The sequence below is a fragment of the Sphaerodactylus townsendi genome, linkage group LG06 (assembly GCF_021028975.2).
Source record: "Sphaerodactylus townsendi isolate TG3544 linkage group LG06, MPM_Stown_v2.3, whole genome shotgun sequence".
NCBI classification, from domain to species: Eukaryota; Metazoa; Chordata; class Lepidosauria; order Squamata; family Sphaerodactylidae; genus Sphaerodactylus; species Sphaerodactylus townsendi.
The window spans coordinates 116,227,012-116,247,033 of record NC_059430.1 but is presented as its reverse complement, the minus strand read 5'-3'; the positions used below and the strand labels follow the sequence as shown (position 1 = coordinate 116,247,033).

Genomic DNA, 20,022 nt, shown 5'->3' with positions numbered 1-20,022 from the left:
ACAAAGGCCCCTTCCGCACATGCAGAATAATGCACTTTCAATCCACTTTCACAATTGTACGCAAGTGGATTTTGCTATTCCGCACAGTAAAATCCAGCTGCAAAGTGCATTGAAAGTGGATTGAAACTGCATTATTCTGCATGTTCAGGCCACAGTCAGAGGTGGAATCCAGCAGGTTCTCACCAGTTCCCAAGAGTGGGTTACTAATTATTTGTGTGTGCCGAGAGGGGGTTACTAATTGGGTCCGCTTTTCCATTAGAAATTCCATTAGGTCCAAAAAGCATAAAGTCCTGTTGTTTCCTATGTGGCTGGTTAGCGAAGGTAGAAAACGGGATAATTCTCCCTGTTGGGCTGTTTAAAAAACATGTTTTAGAAATATGGTAAAGTTCCTTGTTTAAGGAAAGTATCCTTCTTTTGATTTCTAGAAACAAAATTAAGTATTTGAAAGTATTAAGTATTTGACAAGCAGTCAATTAGAGGAGAAGTAGTTGTTTCTGTTGGCAGTAGACGATAGGACTTGCTATAAAGAGTTTAAATTATGGACAGAAAGATACCAGCTGGAAATTAGGAACTTTTTTTTACAGTAAGAGTTTTTTACAGTAACAGAGAAATTATTAATGCCCCGCCCCAGGAATGCCCGGCCATGCCCCCGTTGTGCCCCGCCCAGCCCCATTGGCGCTACAGCACTGTTTGAATCCACCACCATGGGAACCTGTTACTAAAATTTTTGGATCCCACCACTGGCCACAGTGGGCATGGAGGGTAGAAGCTTATGTTCTACCAGCCTGAGGCAACCATGGTGTCATCTGACCTCCCCCCTTCTTCCTCCTCCCTTTTACCTTTCCCCTTCCCCTTTCCCATTCTTTTGTTCTTATACCTCCACCTATTGGGATGTTGATGTATATTTATGCCCAAAGGAATGTTTTAGTCACCTCTTGAATTTACTGGAATGATTGGATTGCTAGAATGTTTTTAATATTGGTAATATTGGGAGATGTTTTATATTGTATTTTGAACCATTTTGAACCATGTATTTTGAACCATGTTGTAAGCCGCCCCGAGTCCGAAAGGGGAGGGGCGGCCTATTACGTCCAATAAATAATAATAATATAACCAGGCTCACCTGTGTTTTCGAAAAAAACAGTCACTTGGTGATGGGGAGAGGGATACACCTTTTCCCAGGCCGAATTCCCACTGAAAATTTAATCTAGATACAACCAAGTTTCAAAAGAATCGGCACCTTTTCATCCAGGTTCCAACATTCTCACAGCAGCATGTTTCTAGTGAAGACGTCTAGGCCTGCCCCTTGGGGGGTGCTGTCAGGGGTGCAATTGTTAAGTTAGCAGCACCAAAATTTCACAGTATCTTTAGGAGACCCTCCTGATGATACTACCCAGGTTTGGTGAAGTTTGGTTCATGGGGGCCAAAGTTATGGACCCTCAAATGTGTGGCCCCCATCTCCTATTAGCTCCCATTGGAAACCATGGGGGATGGGGGCACCCCCTTTGGGAGTCCATAGCTTTGGACCCTCCAGATCAAACTTCACAAAACCTGGGTAGTAACAGTAGAAGACTTTCCTGGTGATACCACCCAGGCTTGGTGAATTTTGGTTCATGGGGGCCAAAGTTATGGACCCTCAAATGTGTAGCCCCCATCTCCTATTAGCTCCCATGGGGGTGTCTTTTCAAAAAGGTGCATATTCAAGCAGGTCCAGGAAAATCCCGTGATAAGAGGGGGGAGGGGCAGCGCCAGAAACGGGACTGATCTGTGTTCTGCGGTTCGGCAGTGGGGAGATCGCGAGGAAACCTGGATATTTCGGGTGACTATCCCAGGATTAATCGCCGGTGTGAAATCACCCCAGTGTGCCATTTTACCAATCTCAGTTGCTGTCTCTTCCCCAAGTGCCATTCCCTACATGGGGGAACACGTACAGGTATAGGACAGGATGAAAGGGTTTCTAGCCCCTCCCCTGTGTTGTGGTTCCAGTCTAGATTCAGTCTAGGGGTATTAGTCCAACATTTTTTAAATAAAGAAATTGTATTTGGCAGTGCATTCCTAAATGGCATTCCTAACAGAGTTACACCTTTCCACGTCCTTCACAGACAGAAGGGCTTGGAAGGGTTCATGCTGCTCAAGATGGTGTTTGGCTCCTTCCAAGATGGTGTTTGGCCCCTTCCAGGGAGCAGCAGTGGCGTAGGAGGTTAAGAGCTCGTGTATCTAATCTGGAGGAACTGGGTTTGATTCCCAGCTCTGCCGCCTGAGCTGTGGAGGCTTATCTGGGGAATCAGATTAGCCTGTACACCCCCACACACGCCAGCTGGGTGACCTTGGGCTAGTCACAGCTTCTCGGAGCTCTCTCAGCCCCACCTACCTCACAGGGTGTTTGTTGTGAGGGGGGAAGGGCAAGGAGATTGTAAGCCCCTTTGAGTCTCCTGCAGGAGAGAAAAGGGGGATATAAATCCAAACTCTTCTTCTTCTTCTTCTTCTTCTTCTTCTGCACATTCAGAATAATTCACTTTCAATCCACTTTCAATGCACTTTGCAGCTGGATTTTACTGTGCAGAACAGCAAAATCCACTCGCAAACAATTGTGAAAGTGGATTGGAAGTACATTATTCTGCATGTGCGGAAGGGGCCTTTGTCAGGCATAATCCTGTGAAATTGGGTCCCGAGTTTCACATTTATCAGACCTCCAGTGTTTCCCCTTGTCACATTCCATCCCATTATTGGCTGCTGAGAGGGGGAAATGCTCGATATTTTGATAGCTTGCTTTGTGTTCCTGAACACTCTGGGGTGGGGTGGATTAACACAGGGTTGTCAATTTCAGCAGCATCCCCCACAAGGAACATTCCACAGACCTGCGTTTCTCAGCTCTGCCTGGCACTGAGGGTTTCAGAAGTGCCAATATATTTTCTCCTCCCCTTCGCTATGCAGATAAAATAGGCACTTGCTCTAGTTTGAAGCACATTGATCTGTTTGCAGAGTCTCTCTTTGATCTTCTCTTCTGCCCCACTTTCTGCCAAGTAGTTGAGCTGGGATGGGCTATGGCACAATGTCAGAGCGTTTGCTTTGCATGCAGAAGGCCCCAGACGTTGACCTTTCCAGTTAAAGGTCAGTAGACATCCAGAAGCACTCAGTGACACACACTGGAGCACAGGAGTATCAGTCAGGCTAGACCAGGGGTCTGCAACCCGCGGCTCCGGAGCCACATGCGGCTCTTTCAGCCTTATACTGCGGCTCCACATGGCCTGGAGGTTGGAGGGTAGCATGGGGTGTCCTTCCAGCCCTCCAGAGCAGCGCTGGAAGGAAAGGTGAGTGGAGGGACCGAACCGGAGGCAGCTCTCTGCGGAGACAGACGCCTCTCTGGCTCGGTAGATCTTCGGGGCCGTGGAAAACGGGTCCAAATGGCTCTTTGGGAGGTAAAGGTTGCCTACCCCTGGGCTAGACAATAAGGTACTCAATCGGCCGGTGGTCTGATTTGGTACAAGGCGCATTCCTACGCTTAAGGCTCCTGCCAGATTAAGATTTCTGTCTGAACTCTGAGCTGTGAAAATATGAAGCTACTGTCTACTGAGTCCAGCAATGGAACAAGGCGCATTCCTACACTTAAGGGTCCTGCCAGATTAAGATTTCTGTCTGAACTCTGAGCCGTGAAAATATGAAGCTACTGTCTACTGAGTCCAGCAATGGAACAAGGCACATTCCTACACTTAAGGGTCCTGCCAGATTAAGATTTCTGTCTGAACTCTGAGCTGTGAAAATATGAAGCTGCTGTCTACTGAGTCCAGCAATGGAACAAGGCGCATTCCTACACTTAAGGCTCCTGCCAGATTAAGATTTCTGTCTGAACTCTGAGCTGTGAAAATATGAAGCTGCTGTCTACTGAGTCCAGCAAAGTCTTGACTGTTTACTTAGACTGGTAGCATCTCTCCAGGGTCTCAGATGGGGGTCTCTTAACTGAAGATGAGAGGGATTTAATCAGGGACTTCCTGCATGCCAAGAAGATGCTGTACCCCTGAGTGAAGGCCCCTCACCAGCTTTTAGAAGGAGACCACTTAACTCTCTGCTGTAGGGTTCTAAGCTATGTGCTGTAAGTACTGGATTAGAGAAAATCCTGTTTCCTAGAGAGCTTTTAAAGACAACTGCTCTCCTTTCTAAAATGCCCGATTCCAAGGAAGATTCACATTTGCCGCAATCTGATCTCCAGGCCAAGAATTCATAAAGACCTGCGACATTTTCAGATCTGCACATTGTTTATTGACATTTATCACGTGATTTCATTGCATAACATTTTTTCTTTTGTACAAACAGTGTGTTGAGGTTCAAAGATCATGGGAAGTGGTTGTGGTTGATGATCATGGACGGAGCTGGCGGCCGTGGTTTCCCCGTTCACATGCGATTATATTACTCACTAGGAAAGAAACAGATTATCAGTGGGTCTCTGGGATTCCAAACTGTGGTTACTCTAGAGGTGCCCACTGCCCAGGAGGTAATTTCTAGCCGTCATGGCTCAGTACTGCTAACTAGGGTGGGAGAGGACACTATGGACTTTGTTTCATGTCTGCAAAGTAACAAAGGTGGGTTTGAATTATGCCTTCTCTGCTTTTTTGCCACCTAAAAATGTAACTGCTTTTAGTTAGAGATGTCTGATCATCAGACCTATGAATCCACTCAACGACCAGCCCTGGATTTCATGAACCAGATCCTTTTATTGAATTGGATGACAGGTGCCTGCCTGCCTTTGGAAAAGCCAGTTCTGAACCAGCATTCAAAACCCCCACAGTATAACCCTTCAGGATCCAATCCCCAACCTACCCCTTTCCACGTAATGCGAAAGCAGGGAAAGTGTGGGAGAGCCAAAGTGCTCCCCAAGGCTAGACGGGAGATAGCAAACCATCTGGCCAAGACCAGAGATGCCTCTGCTATCTAAGCACCAAGCAGACAGAGGGGGAAAGAAAAACAGCATAGAGCACAGAGGCCCCTGACATTCAACCAGGTAACCAGGCCCCAGCAGTAAACACCCAGAGTCAACCTAACACGGATGCTCCGAGATCGAAGACCACTTGCCACTAACAGCAACAACAAAAGAGGCCAAACCTGGGTTCCCTCCAGGAAATTCCTGGAGTTCTACCTGGAGATAGAATTTGGGAGTGGCAGGGCTTGGGGACGGGGGAGACCTCCACAGGACGTCATGCAAATAGAGTCCATCCTCCAAAGCAGCCATTCTCTGCAAGGGAGCGGATTTCTGTTTTCTGCAGATCAGTTGTGATTCCAAAAGATACCCAGGCCCCATTTGGAGGATGGCAAACCTGCTCTAAACGCCATGTGACCCTGGGATCTGTTACTGGAATCCCTAGGCATGCATAAAACAACTAAAGGGAAGGGTTACAGATTTCGGATTATAGCACAGCTGGAGAAGGAAGAGTTTGAGTGTTGCCCCCTCTCCATTGTCCTAACCAGAAATTGCCTCTGTAGAGGGCTGCTCTAGAGGGCATGATATGGGTACCTGTAGAGGGTATGGGTACCTGTCTTTTCCCCCATTCTGGCTGTAAAAACCCCTGCAGTGGCCCTTTTTAATTGGGTTTGATATAGCACAAGGTGTGGAGTTTACTCTGCTTCCCCAGAACCCCAGTCCCAATTCATATCTCTACATAAGAACATAAGAACATAAGAACAAGCCAGCTGGATCAGACCAAAGTCCATCTAGTCCAGCTCTCTGCTACTTGCAGTGGCCCACCAGGTGCCTTTGGGAGCTCACGTGCAGGATGTGAACGCAATGGCCTTCTGCGGCTGTTGCTCCCGATCACCTGGTCTGTTAAGGCATTTGCAATCTCAGATCAAGGAGGATCAAGATTGGTAGCCATAGATCGACTTCTCCTCCATAAATCTGTCCAAGCCCCTTTGAAAGCTATCCAGGTGAGTGGCCATCACCACCTCCTGTGGCAGCATGTTCCAAACACCAATCACACGTTGCGTGAAGAAGTGTTTCCTTTTATTAGTTCTAATTCTTCCCCCCAGCATTTTCAATGTATGCCCCCTGGTTCTAGTATTGTGAGAAAGAAAGAAAAATTTCTCTCTGTCAACATTTTCTACCCCATGCATAATTTTGTAGACTTCAATCATATCCCCCCCTCAGTCGCCTCCTCTCCAAACTAAAGAGTCCCAAACGCTGCAGCCTCTCCTCATAGGGAAGGTGCTCCAGTCCCTCAATCTCTACACAGTTGTTACTGTTCTTGTTGTTTTTAATTGGACAAAGCATCTGAGGATAGTTTCCAGGCCTCCCAACATCATACATAGTTCATCCCCTAGAAGAAAACATCTGGCCATCTGCTTGCATGAGAAATGCACCTCACAGTTTTCACTTTCAAACTAGTCCTGCAAGGGCCCAGTTGTCCAGCCTACCTTTTTTCTAAGGGACCAAAACATTTGTCAGTCATTCCTATCGGCCATTATACATTTAAGGCAATTTATAAGCTGTTTCCCCTGTGGATTTAACCCAAAGAACCATGGGAAATCTAGTTCTGGAAAGCAGCATAGAATGTCTCACAATGAGTTCTCAGCTCCCTCACGAAACTACAATTCCCAGACTTCTCTGGGACCAGAATTCAGGGAAGATAAATTAGTCATTTCTACTGGTTCATATTTGTAATGTAGCTTTAGAACAGGGGCGCCCATCCTTCTTGAGCCTGTGGGCATCTTTGAAAGTTGGACATAGTGAGTGCACAAAATGGCTGCCACAAAATGGCTGCCACAGGAGATGGAGCCAGCCACAAAATGGCTGCCATAGATTACCTTCAGTCACACAGTGAAGATCCTCGTGCTGTGATGGCAGGTTTTGCTAAAGCAATTTTTTAAAAAAAAAATCTGCATAGCCAATCAAATCTCCAACAGCCAATCAAAAGCCCTGCAAGGCAAAAACCCTGCCAGGCCCTACTCACTTTCTAAAAACATTTGGCAGTCACTAGAAAAAGTGTCAGTGGGTGCCACAGCACCACTGGGCACAATACTGAGGACCTCTGCTTTGAAATCTCTTCTAATATATCACTCAAAAATAGCTAAGAGAGACAGGACTATTGCCAAATCACTTACCAGCCACTGAAGTCTCTGGCTCTCCAGGCATCAATAACCTCAGCAATGTCACCCACAATTTTCCCATTGGGTAGCCTCAGGTCATCAGCATTGTCCCCGTTGAAGTTTCCACAGGAGGCACACAGCTTGCCTTCCAAGCTTGCCTTGACCTTCACTGTCACTTCCCCTCTGAGGCCAAAGAGTACCTGAAGAGCTGTGCCTTGACTGATCGTAACGACATCCTGGGACAGGCGGACAGACACAGCTTCAGAGGTGGTCACTGGGAGCTGTGCTGGTTTTCCGTTCACCTGAAACGTGCGGGCAGAGCAAGAGTGGGAAATTTCATCAGAATCCCCGAAAGGAGGAGGAGGAGGAGGAGTTTGGATTTATATCCCCCCTTTCTCTCCTGTAGGAGACTCAAAGGGGCTGACAATCTCCTTGCCCTTCCCCCCTCACAACAAACACCCTGTGAGGTGGGTGGGGCTGAGAGAGCTCCGAAGAACTGTGACTAGCCCAAGGTCACCCAGCTGGCGTGTGTGGGAGTGCACAGGCTAATCTGAATTCCCCAGATAAGCCTCCACCGCTCAGGTGGCAGAGCGGGGAATCAAACCCGGTTCCTCCAGATCAGAGTGCACCTGCTCTTAGCCACTGCTCTTAGCCACTACGTCACTGCTGCTCCTACGCCACTGTAGAAAGCATGCTACATCCTTGAAACAACATATAATAATCCAGATGGATGGTCCTTCTGTTTCTGTGAAGGCTTCCGGATTCTACTCCACATCAGGGTTTGTGAGACTGAAAATAACTCTAGGCCAGGGGTCTGCAACCTGCGGCTCTCCAGATGTTCATGGACTACAAATCCCATCAGCCCCTGCCAGCATGGCAAAAACAGGACGTACTGAGTCAGTGTCTCTTACCCAAGTCTCCTTGTTCTTGTTGATGGCAATAAAGGTCTCTCGGAAGAAGACATAGATGGCTGCGCCGGCCATGACCTCTCCATCGCTGCATGACTTCACGTCCACTATCACCCGGAACCAGGAACGATCTTCCACGTTACAGAGCGATGCCACTTCATAGACCCCTGTGTAGAGTATTTCCCCTGAAGCCCCATCAAATGTGGTGAGCTGACCTCCTACGGCGAGGGCACACTGGGCTTCCTGTTTCACACAGCCACGCTGGCCGTTCTTAACGGCGCAGGCCTCCCCAGTCTTGCAGGTGACTTTTGCACAGGTGAGCCGGCCTGAGGCATGACAGGTACATTTCTCCGAGCAGTCCTTAGAGACGACGCTTTCTTCAGCCTACGGGGAGATTCACAGACAAACAAATTCATGCATTATTATTTTATTATTTATTAAATTTCTAGACCGCCTTCTCCCTAGGGGCTCAGGGCCATGGACGACAGTAATTAAAACAGCTTAAAAAACATAACATAAAACAACTAATTATCAATAATAAAACCAGGAACCATCTAGCGTCAGATGGCGTTTCATCCCTCCCCACCTTTATGCCCATTATACTGGTCTCAAAACAAAGGTTTTTTTAAAAAAGGTTTAATTCACGAAAATAGACATTTTGTTCCAAAGAAAATGCGAACTTTTCAAACTCAGTTTCGCTTTTTTTTAAGAAGAGGTAATTTCACCTCACCAAACCCAAAAATATATGTTTCTTGATATAATCAGCTGAGCAGGTCATCAGGCATTTTTTTTTGCCCCACTAAAAATATCTGGTCTCCCCATACAGGGAATTCTAGAAAGAAGGTTTGCAGAAGAAAGGTTCATATTCCCCACATGCGATCCCCATTCATGCTGTGGAAGTTCTCTGAGTGTTCGTGGGCCAGTGACACTCTCTCAACCCAGCCTTCCTCACAGGGTTGTTGTGAGGGTAAAATAAAGAAGAGTATAGAAGAGTTTGGATTTATTTCCCGTTTTTCTCAACATTAAGGAGTCTCCAAGTGGCTTAGGAACTCCTTCACTTCCTCTCCCCACAACAATGTGGTAGGTGGGGCTGAGAGAGTTCTGAGAGAACTGTGACCGGCTCGAGGTCACCCAGCAGGTTTCACGTGGAGGAGCAGGGACAAAAACCTGGTTCACTAGATTAGAGTCGCCCGCTCACGTGGAGGAGTGGGGGATCGAACCCAGTTCTCCAAATTAGAGTCCACCGCTCTTAAGCACTAAACTTTGGGTCCCATGGGAGAGAAAGTCAGAGCAAAAAATAATTAAATAAATAAGTAAATATTTAGAGCAAGGGTGTCAAACTCGTGGCCCTCCAGATGTTCATGAACTACAATTTCCATCAGTCCTTCCCAACATGAGCATTGGCTATACTGGCAAGGGCTGATGGGAATTGTAGTTCATGAACATCTGGAGGGCCGCGATTTTGACACCTGTGATTTAGAGAATCAATAAGGTGTAGTGCTTTGAGTGTCAGACCTGCATCTGGGAAACCCTGGTTTGAATCTCCAGTCTGCCATGAAATCTCACTGGGGCTGATTCCGCATGGGCCAAAAACAGCGGTGTGAAAACGGTGTGAAAACAGTATAAACCCTTTTACACCGTTTTAAACCAATTTACACCATTTTCACATCGTTTTCACACTGCTGTTTTTGGCCCATGCGGATTCAGCCTGGGTGACTTTGGGCCAATCGCTCTCTTTCAGTCTAACCTGCCTCCCGCGGTTGTGGTGAGGATAAAATGGAGGAGACGAGAAGAGCATAAGCTGCTTTGGGCCCCCATTGGAGAGAAAGGCAGGAGATAAATGAAGCAAATGACTAATAATAGATATTTCTCCCAGGTGTGCTTGCAAGAAAGGAATATTCAAAAGCAGTACCTCCCCCAGGCACTCCCCCAGTACTTTCTCAGTACCTCCCCCTATTCCATTGGCCCCGGATTCTCCCCTTTCATTCTGCTCTTTAGTTTGGAGAGGAGACGTCTGGGGGGGGGGGATATGATTGGAGTCTATAAAATTATGCATGGGATAGAAAATGTTGACAGAGAGAAATTTTTCTCTCTTTCTCACAATACTAGAACCAGGGGGCATTCATTGAAAATGCTGGGGGGAAGAATTAGGACTAATAAAAGGAAACCTTCACGCAACGTGTGATTGGTGTTTGGAATATGCTGCCACAGGAGGTGGTGCTGGCCACTAACCTGGATAGCTTTAAAAGGGGCTTGGACAGATTTATGGAGGAGAAGTTGATCTATGGCTACCAATCTTGATCCTCTTTGATCTGAGATTGCAAATGCCTTAACAGTCCAGGTGCTTGGGAGCAACAGCCGCAGAAGGCCATTGCGAGTAGAAGAGAGCTGGACTAGATGGACTCTGGTCTGATCCAGCTGGCTTGTTCTTATGTTCTTATGTTCTTATGCTGCCTGCAGACTCCAAGCTACAAAGACCATTCTTTCTCCTCCGCCTCCCACTCTTCCAGCACCACTACAACCTTATACACTTAGCACAGCGAACTACAGCTCTGAAACCCACCTTGATGTAGTGCCCATTATATACACAACCACATCTCTCCATGGGCACGCACGTCTCCCCATCAGACATGTAGCCAGCGTCACACTGGCAGCCTTCAAAGCATTTCTGGGTACACAGAGAGGGAGCAGCCGACAGACCGGCGCAGGTAAGATCACAGGACCTGGAGCATGACTCATAGTGGCTGTTGGCTGGGCAGGAGAGAGCTGGAGACCGAACAGAAACAAAACGTTAAGGCTGCCGACGGTTTAGGCCTGGCATCTAGCAACCCCTGGGAGCTTTGCTGGCAGGAATGCTATTAACTGCATGATACCATACCGTCACTTCCAGTTGCATAACCAGAAATGATGTCACATGATGGTGTAATGATCCCCCCAATCTCTATGGTACAGTAATTGCATGACACACCACTGCCAGTTATGTGACAGGAAGTGACATCACAGCATCGCCACAATGTCACTTCTGCCTATTTTCTCCAGCTGCTGCACACCAGGCAACAGCAGGCAGCCAGAGGCAGAAGGCTGGGAGGTTTCCCACTATAGCAGGAGACCTGGCCTTCCTACAACAGACTCCCTTAGTTCTCTTTCAGGCAAGGATGATCCCAAGTCAATTGCATAGAGGATTAGAAGTGAAAAATCTATTCATCCCCCTTCACCTCTTTTTATAGCGAAACAGAAAAGTTTCAGCTACCCAGGATGGTTGTTGTTGTTATTTATTACATTTATACACCACCCTCCCCCGAAGGTTGGGCTTTCCGCAAAAGAATTTGAGTATTTCCTCCCATTCTTCACTGGATTCCTTCACAAAATGAGCAGCTATGTAAATGGAAAAACCAGGATAAAACAGACCAGGATTGTAAGAAACCAGTGGTACACAGATACAATCGAAATTCTATGGTATACCATAGTAGACACACTCTGAAGGAACCATTTCCATAAGGATCAGTGTACTCCTTAAAGAAAAGATCTCTGTAGTCTGGATATCCAGTGACATTCCAGATAACTCTGGGCTTCACTTGAGGCTGACTTTCCTACTCTCCAAAACCAGCAAACTCTGATCTATTGCTTAGAGCACAACCAGATCTTTTTCTTTCACTTACGGCAGAAGGAAGGCATCCTCCAAGCCTCGATCTTTGCTCCTGCTGCTTGGCACACTGTCATATAAGCCTGAAGACTCTGGCAGAGGATTTCTTTTGCCCCACTGGCCACACACATGCTGTACAGGCAGAGATCAAAGTAGTCAGCCGCTCTCACCAAGGGGTGGCAGTCTCGGAAAGGACCTGACTGAGCTAAAATCAGGCCACAGGAGTTCTCCGCCTGGTAGGGACTTGTCTTGATCGAGGCACAGTTGGGACAGTTCTGCCCGCAGCCATCTGAACAAGCAGCATTTTGGACTGGAACCTTCCAGGACATCCCAAATTCAGTCACATTCTGGGTAGTTTTCTCATCGGGCAGTAGGAATTCGTCACTCTTGTCACCGTTGAAATTGCCACACAAGCCACACATGTGTCCTCGGTATGTGCTGGGAACAGACACCAGGACGTAATAGGAGGAATCGCAGAGGACTTTCAGGCCGAAATCAGTCTGGATTATGATATTCTTCCCTTCTTGGTTCACCCAAACCATTCTCCTCCCAATGACCAGCGGCAGAGCAAAGGTCTCTCCATCCACCTGTGCCAACAGAAGAGGGGGAAAATCTATGGCCTACCTGAAAATGGACAGCTTCACCCCAACATGAAAACATGAGCAAGGGAGCCAGTGGGAGAAAATATCCTCTGTTGGGACTAGAGTTGCCAAGTCCAAATTGAGAAATTCTGGGAGATTCGCGGGGGTAAAGCACAGGGACGGTGGTGTTTGGGGACTGGAATGATTTCAGAGGGGTATAATAACATATTGGGCTTTTCCACATAATTAATTTAAAACATTTTGAGCAGGAAATAAAACGTTTCCTCCATGGAGTTCCAGATTGTTTTTACTCCAGAATGTTTTATTTCCACCCTCAAAACGTTTTAAATGAATCCCCTTTCAAACTGAGTCTCTGGCTAAAACGTTTTGAAAATGTCTTCAGTGGCTGTGCGATCTATTGACTACATTTCCCACACTTCTTTGCTTCCCTGAACTTCCTCCTCAGTGCCATTTTCTGAGATCACTCAGTCCCCACTCGGTTGTTTATTTGCAGCATTTCTTTGTTTATTCTTTTATGGGGGGGCAAATCTTCAAAGCATCGATTCTACAAGGAATAGAGAATGCAGCACAAGGCTATGAAGCATCGAAGCATCAATTCAACACAGAACTCAAAAAGGGAGGGGAAGTCACATAATGGTGGCCAAGAATCATTTCCAGGGGGTGTACGCAAACAAAACCGCATTACCCAATATGTCCCTACTAGGCCTCTGCGTTCAGCAGAGGCCAATTTGCTGGTAGTCCTTGGCCCCTCAATGATGTGGCTGGCCTCCACGCGGGCCAGGACTTTTACAGCCCTGGCCCCTGCCTGGTGGAACACTCTTCCTCCAGCTATCCGGGCCCTGAGGGATCTTGGTGAGTTCTGCAGGGCCTGCAAGACGGAGTTGTTCCGCCGGGCCTTTGGAGTGTCCAGCCGCTGATATGAGTGCCCCCGCCCCTCCTATATTTTGGGCCCATTACCATCTATGGGCCCACTCTTTTTCTCCCCTTCTGGGAGAGTCTAACAGGAATTGTTGCGGGCACTGTTGTTAGTCGTTTATTAATTGCTGCATTTTAACTTAAATTATTTACAGTCCATTATGTAATTGTTATTTTATGTTGTTCACCGCCCAGAGCCCTTCGGGGGCTGGGCAGTCTATAAGACTAATAAATAAATAAATAAATAAATAAATAAATAAATAAATAAATAAATAAATAAATAAATAAATAAATAAATAAGGGAGGGGGGGCTGAAAATGTTTTACAAATGTTTTACAAACATTTTAGGACATTTGTGTGGAAAGGGCCAGAGTCTATCCTCCCAAGCAGTCATTTTCCCAAGGGAAAATCTGGAGATTAATTGTAATTCCAGGAGATCTTCAGGCCCCACCTATCTCCGTCACTTCCCTTCTGTTATATTCTACCAAAAATGAGGGAGATTATTTTCTTTCTTTCATTGTACCTGATGAAGTGAGCTCTGACTCACAAAATTTCATGCTGGAATAAATACTGCAAATGGTGTCACTAGACTTCTGTCTGTTTATAGGCAGGATCTGGGTGTGCTCGGGGGGAAGTGAAGCAATGTTGAAGAAGAAATATGGGATGGGGGGCATAGAGAAAGTCAAAACAGAGAAAAGGACCCACCTGAATCTTCCCGTTCATTCCCTTCACAAGGTTGATGGTGTAACCATGAACAGTGACCACAACCTCTTTGGTCACCACTTTGCCAACACTCTCGTTCTCGATCACCACAGAAAACGGTACAAGGCCGGGATCTCCGCTGCAGACTTTGGCCAGCACATAAGTACAAGAACCCGAGAAGTTGATGATTTGTCTATCAAAAGTCAGGAAATGGGATCCTCCAGACAGACTGCATTTGCCACAGCCGATGGGGTGGCAGCCTCGCACACCGTGCTGCACTCCACACTCCTCGTTGTCCCCACAAGATACACTCTGGCATTCCACGACTCCATTGTCTGTGCAACGGCATCTCTCCTGACAGGAATGGCTGGGAAAGAAAGCAGCCCCCTTCTTGTAATACCTGCCCTGATGCACGCAGCCACACTCGCCGATGGGGACACACTCGTCTCCGCTCAGCACAAAACCAGCATTGCAGTAACAGCCTTCTTTGCAGGATTGCTGACACCCATCAGGAGCCGAGAGGCTGTGGCAGGTCGTGGGGCACCCGTTTCCGCAGAGGTCATAGTGAGAGTTACGTGGGCAGGAAAGGCCTGGAAAAGAACACAAAAGAGACCGTGTGAAGACATAGGGAAAATAAGGGACTTTGTCTCAGTCTTGAGTGAGACGGTGGTCTCAACAGGGTTGGTGTGCACCATCGATTTATGCTATGAGCGGAACAGTAAACTTGGCTCCCCGTTAATCTTCTTGTCTGGCCTACTTTAACGCAATTGAGGCTACTACGGTTGCCAGCTCCAGGTTGGGAAATAACTTGAGATTTTTAGGGTGGAGTCTGAGGAGGGTGGGGCTTTGGGATGGGATGGACTTCAACAGGATATGATGTCATACAGTCCATCTTCCAAAGTGACCATTTTCTTCAGGAGAAGAAGAATGTAATCCCAGGAAATCTCCACCTACCACCTGGAGTTTGGGGCAGTCCTTAGGGATACAAATCATCCTCAGCCACAAAGCTTCTTCAGTGGCCTCAGGACTATCATTCTCTTTCAACTTACCCTACCTCATAGAGTTGTTGTGAGGTTAGAACGAGGGAACGAGGGAAGCTTAAAGCAGGTATGGCAACATGAGCTCCTTGAAAGGACAGGATTTTTTTAAAAGGCATAAATTATGCACTCTGCTCTCTTTCTGTCTCGCAAGAAAAATCAGAACATTTCTTTAATTTTTAAACCTTTTTTGAGGGGAAAAAGCTACAGCGGCTCAGGTGATTTAATTTTAATTTAATTTAAGTATCATTTAAGGAAACCATTGTTTTAAGAAGCAGCAAGTGTCATGCTTGTGCCGACGAAAAACGGTTTGCATCAAGAAGTTCGGAAGGTCTTTGGCACAGGGACTGTATGTCACAGTTTAATTTTGTAAAGGTGAAGAACATAAGAACATAAGAAAGAGCCTGCCGGATCAGACCAGAGTCCATCTAGTCCGGCACTCTGCTACTCGCAGTGGCCCACCAGATGCCTTTGGGAGCTCACATGCAGGAGGTGAAAGCAACGGCCTTCTGCTGCTGCTGCTGCTGCTGCTGCTCCCGAGCACCTGGTCTGCTAAGGCTTTTGAAATCTCAGATCAAGGAGGATCAAAATTGGTAGTCATAGCTCAACTTCTCCTCCATAAATCTGTGCAAGTTTTTTTTTAAGAGAGGTGATTTTTTTTTAAAAGAGAGGTTAGTCACGTATCTTCAGCCCTGGTTAGTACTTGGATGGGAAGCCCGGGGTTGCTATGCAGAGGGCGGCAATGGCCAACCACCTCTGTTAGTTGCTTGCCTTGAAAAAATCATAACAGATCTCCTTCGGGGATAGGGCGGTATACTTAATTTAATAAATAATAATAATAATGAGGAGGAGGAGGAGGAGGAGGAGGAGGAGGAGAAGGAGAAGGAGGAGGAGGAGGAGGAGGAGGAGGAGGAGAAGAAGAAGAAGAAGAAGAAGAAGAAGAAGAAGAAGAAGAAGAAGAAGAAGAAGAAGAAGAAGAAGAAGAAGAAGAAGAAGAAGAAGAAAAAGAAGAAGAAAAAGAAGAAGAAGAAGAAGAAGAAGTAGTTGTTGGCTGAAATCTGATGTGTGCTGCTCACGGAGAAGACTCCATGACAGTGAAAGAGAGCATAACCAGTTTCAATGAATAACACCCCCACCCCAAATCTTCGGCTCATTCCACACATGCAGAATAATGCACTTTCAAACTGCTTTCAATGCTCTTTGAAGCTGTGCGGAATGGCAAAATCCACTTGCAAACAGTTGTGAAAGTGGTTTGAAAACGCATTATTTTGCGTGTGCGGAAGGGGCCTCAGATATAATGGTTAAGGGGTAATAATATCAGTAAAAGAAGAATTTGTTATAGCAGACATGGGAGCTGTCAGTTCCAACCATCAGGTGGAGCGAAGAACAGCCACCCGCCACGCTCCCTAGATGCCACCTCGATCCCTCACTCACTGCAGAAAGAAGCCGATCTCCATTGCCCAATCTGGATGCCCTGAGCTTGGCAAGCTGTCACATAGGCACTGATTGCGTGGCAGAGGATGCTGTGGTGACCCTTGTAGTGGCAGACATCAAAGACGCAGTCGCTGACGTAGGGGGCGGGGTCAACAGCCTTGTGACAATCCTTAAAAGGTCCATCCTTCCTGGTGAGGATCCCGCAGTACTGGTCTCCCTCGTAGGTTCGCTTCTGCGCTTCCTCGCACACCGGGCAATTGCTGGTGCACCCGTTCACACACCCCGGGATCTCGCCGACCTTCCAGCTCTCTGCAAACTGGGCGGCATTGGCTGCCCGCTGCCCATCCTTCATGGTCAGGTCATCACCCGGTTCTGCGTTGTCATTGCCGCAGAGGCCGCAGACAGCATTGAAGTAGGTACTGGGAATAGTGATACGAACCAGCCTATTCCAGCCAAAGGTCACAGCCAAATCAAACTTGGTTGTAACAAGGACGTGGGCTCCGCTGATGTAGGCCTTCACCTTATCTTCATGGTAGAAAGGCAGATCCACAAACATCCCGTCCACCTACAAGAGACGTGCAGAATATTTTCAAGACGTCAGAGAGCATTTTCCCACTTACCTTCTGCTGCGCGCTACTGTAGCCAAGTAGCGTGGGGTCCCCCGGCACTCTGCAGCCACCCCGACGCTGCCGCTGTCGCGCCCCCTCAGCGCGTGTCATTCCTGGCGCTCTTTAAAACGGCGCCTTTTGATGATCCTGCGCAGAGCGCGGGGTTGTGGGGAAGCCCGGGCGCGCATCAGAAATGACGCGCGCTGAGAGTAGCACGCAGCAAAGGGGGCTCATTGTAAGTGGGGAAACGCTCAGAGTTTGAGCAGTTTGAGAAGCGGATTCAGAATTGAGCTCCCGGCTGCAGGAGAAGGTGAGGTTGTAGTGATTTGTTTCTTGGGGAAGTAAATGAACTGCCTGTCCACACAACATCTGGGTAATGAGATGAATATGGATTCCAACTCACAATAAAAAGCGACAACGTACAATGGGCTCCTCCTTTTCAACTAGTACCTCGAGCGCCACTGAGGCCTCTTCCGCACATGCAAAATAATGCACTTTCAATCCACTTTCACAAACGTTTGCAAGTGGATTTTGCTATTCCACACAGTAAAATCCACCTGCATTGAAAGGGGATTGAAAGTGCATTATTTTGCATGTGTGGAAGGGGCCTGAGACACACACTAGGGCAGAGGTCTCCAACTTTAATGAACCCAAGAACAAATTTGGAATTCTGGCCCAGAGTGGTGGGTTCAGCAACATAATGGCTGTCGCAAAACGGTTGCAGGAGGCAGAGCCAGTCATAAAATGGTGACCACAGCTTATCTTCAACAGCCCAGTGAAGATCCTTGTGCTGCCGTGCCAATCAAATCTCCAGTGGCCAATCAGAAGCCTGGCTGAGCAAAAGCCCCAGCTGGCCACGTCCACTCCCTAAAAACACTTGACAGGCATCAGCGAGGGGTCAGCAGGCACTATGCCACTCATGTTGGGAACCACTACACTAGAGGTTATTACATTACCACAGAAATAGCCTCAGGAATTGGGTGCAGAGGACCAGATTTGCAGACAGAAGGTCCCCGGTTCAATTCCCCACTACCTCCCGTTTAAGGACCCTAGGCATCATCCTGTTTCTCTGACGTAACTCCGGGGAGCTGCTTGCCAGGACAATAAAGTACTCGAAGGATTAATGATCTGACACATATAGGGCAGCTTCAGCTATTCATAGCTCCTCGCCGATCCCACCGTTGACACCAGCTAAGTACAGCAGCCCTCAATTAAATAGTACCCAAACTCCTGGCTGTAAGAGATGCACACACCTGAAATTCAAGTAGGTAAAGGACGTTTTGCCACAGAATTTATGTGCGGGTTAATTGTCCCTTGTCAGTTCAATTTAAGCAGGGAAAAGGTCCAGGAAAGGATGAGCCCCGTGATTTTCGAGGCCATCGAGAAGATTTATCAAGATGAGTCATAAAATACAGACAAGAGCCCTGCCAACACATCTTACGAAACCGTTTGGCAGTGACTCATTTGCGACCGCTCCAGGGGGGCAAGAGGAGAAATGGGAAGATTTCTTTTTTCGGTCTTTGTGCTGTTAATTTCAAGCCTTCTGATTTACTGGCTGTTGGAGAGAAGTTGTTGGATGGGATGGATCAACAGGCAGAGCCCTGTGGCCCAGTTTGTCACTTCCGATCACATTAGTCAGAATGATTGGGTGGAGTCCGGCTGATGCTCTGCTGGTGGGAGAGGGCGGGATCTTGGTCAATTCTCCCCATCCCTGGGACGCTTTATCTACCAGGGGGCTATAGCCCCCTGAATGACCTTTCTAGGGGTCCACAGGGCACTCTGTAGGAAACAGAAGTCAGGACTGATCCATTTTCATCAACAGGACCCAACCCAGCATTTTCTTTAAATTTTCAATTTTCCTTGCCAGGTGATTTCAACATTCTTTTTTTTTTTAACAGAAGCAGTTGAAGAAGAAGAGTTTGGATTTATATCCCCCCTTTCTCTCCTGCAGGAGACTCAAAGGGGCTTACAATCTCCTCGCCTTTCCCCCCCTCACAACAAACACCCTGTGAGGTGGGTGGGGCTGAGAGAGTTCCAAAGATCTGTGACTAGCCCAAGGTCATCCAGTTGGCGTGTGTGGGAGTGTACAGGCTAATCTGAATTCCCCAGAGAAACCTCTGCAGCTCAGGCGGCAGAGCTGGGAATCAAACCCGGTTCCTCCAGATTAGATACATGAGCTCTTAACCTCCTATGCCACTCCTGCTCCTGTAAGAGATGCACACACAATTTCAGGTGTGTGGATCTCTTACAGCCAGGAGTTTGGGTACTATTTAGTTGAGGGCTGCCGTACTTAAGAACCAAATCTGGCTAGACTTTCCAAATGCAATTGTCTGAAGTTCCCTGATTTTTTAAAAAAATTAGTTCTCAGGCAATTTAGATCAGGACTGTGGAACACGGGAAGGGAATTTTAAACCTTCCCCTCTTTGCAACTGTACCAATCATTTATTCATTCATTCATTCATTTACTGTATACTTATTATCTACCCATCATCAAAGTCCCTGGGCAGGATACAGTCATAAAATACAAGGTACAGTTATCAAAGTTATAAAATACATAAAATCACAATAAAACCAACATAAATATACTTTAAAACCCATCCTTATCCCCCACCCTAACCCTCCTAAAAAAATGTATAATCATCCTACAATGCCCCCCCCAAATGCACTTTAAAAAATTGGCCAGCTGTAATTAATAGAATACAGTGCAAATAAATTGTGGTGGTAGCAAGGGGAAGCACTGGAGTGGGGGGGGGGGGTTGGAGTGGGAAGAGAAGGCACTGCCCTTATGCATGGGTTCAGAGCGTGGCCTACAGGTGCCTGAATCCCTTGGTAGAGTTGGAACCTGGCAGACTCCCCTGCATGGGGAAAGTGATCCAAAGCGCTAGGGCTACCACCACGGAGAAGGCCCTCCAGCCCCCAGCCCCGGCCATTACTAGTTGGCAATAGGAACTGCCAGGAAGAAACCTCTCCCATTGGGAGATATCAGTGCTTTGGCAGGTCTATATGGGAGAAGAAGAAGAGTTGGATTTATATCCCCCCTTTCTCTCCTGTAAGGTGAATCAAAGGGGCTAACAAACTCCTTTCCCTTCCCCCCACACA

The 20,022-nt window shown here is 47.3% G+C and overlaps 1 protein-coding gene across 1 annotated transcript in view; it reads right to left on the bottom strand.

Annotated features, from left to right (window-relative positions):
- Nucleotides 1–4,234: 4,234 nt before the first annotated feature.
- LOC125435444 (IgGFc-binding protein-like) overlaps nucleotides 4,235–20,022 on the bottom strand; it is a 52,757-nt gene continuing 36,969 nt past the window's right edge. The window contains exons 11-17 of the mRNA XM_048501644.1: nucleotides 16,316–16,880; nucleotides 13,848–14,434; nucleotides 11,642–12,212; nucleotides 10,546–10,748; nucleotides 7,986–8,366; nucleotides 7,090–7,376; nucleotides 4,235–4,411 (exon numbers count right to left, since the gene is read on the bottom strand). Coding sequence (XP_048357601.1) covers nucleotides 4,405–4,411; nucleotides 7,090–7,376; nucleotides 7,986–8,366; nucleotides 10,546–10,748; nucleotides 11,642–12,212; nucleotides 13,848–14,434; nucleotides 16,316–16,880 — 2,601 coding nt within the window. The 3' untranslated portion in view covers nucleotides 4,235–4,404. The remainder of the gene's footprint in view (nucleotides 4,412–7,089; nucleotides 7,377–7,985; nucleotides 8,367–10,545; nucleotides 10,749–11,641; nucleotides 12,213–13,847; nucleotides 14,435–16,315; nucleotides 16,881–20,022) is intronic.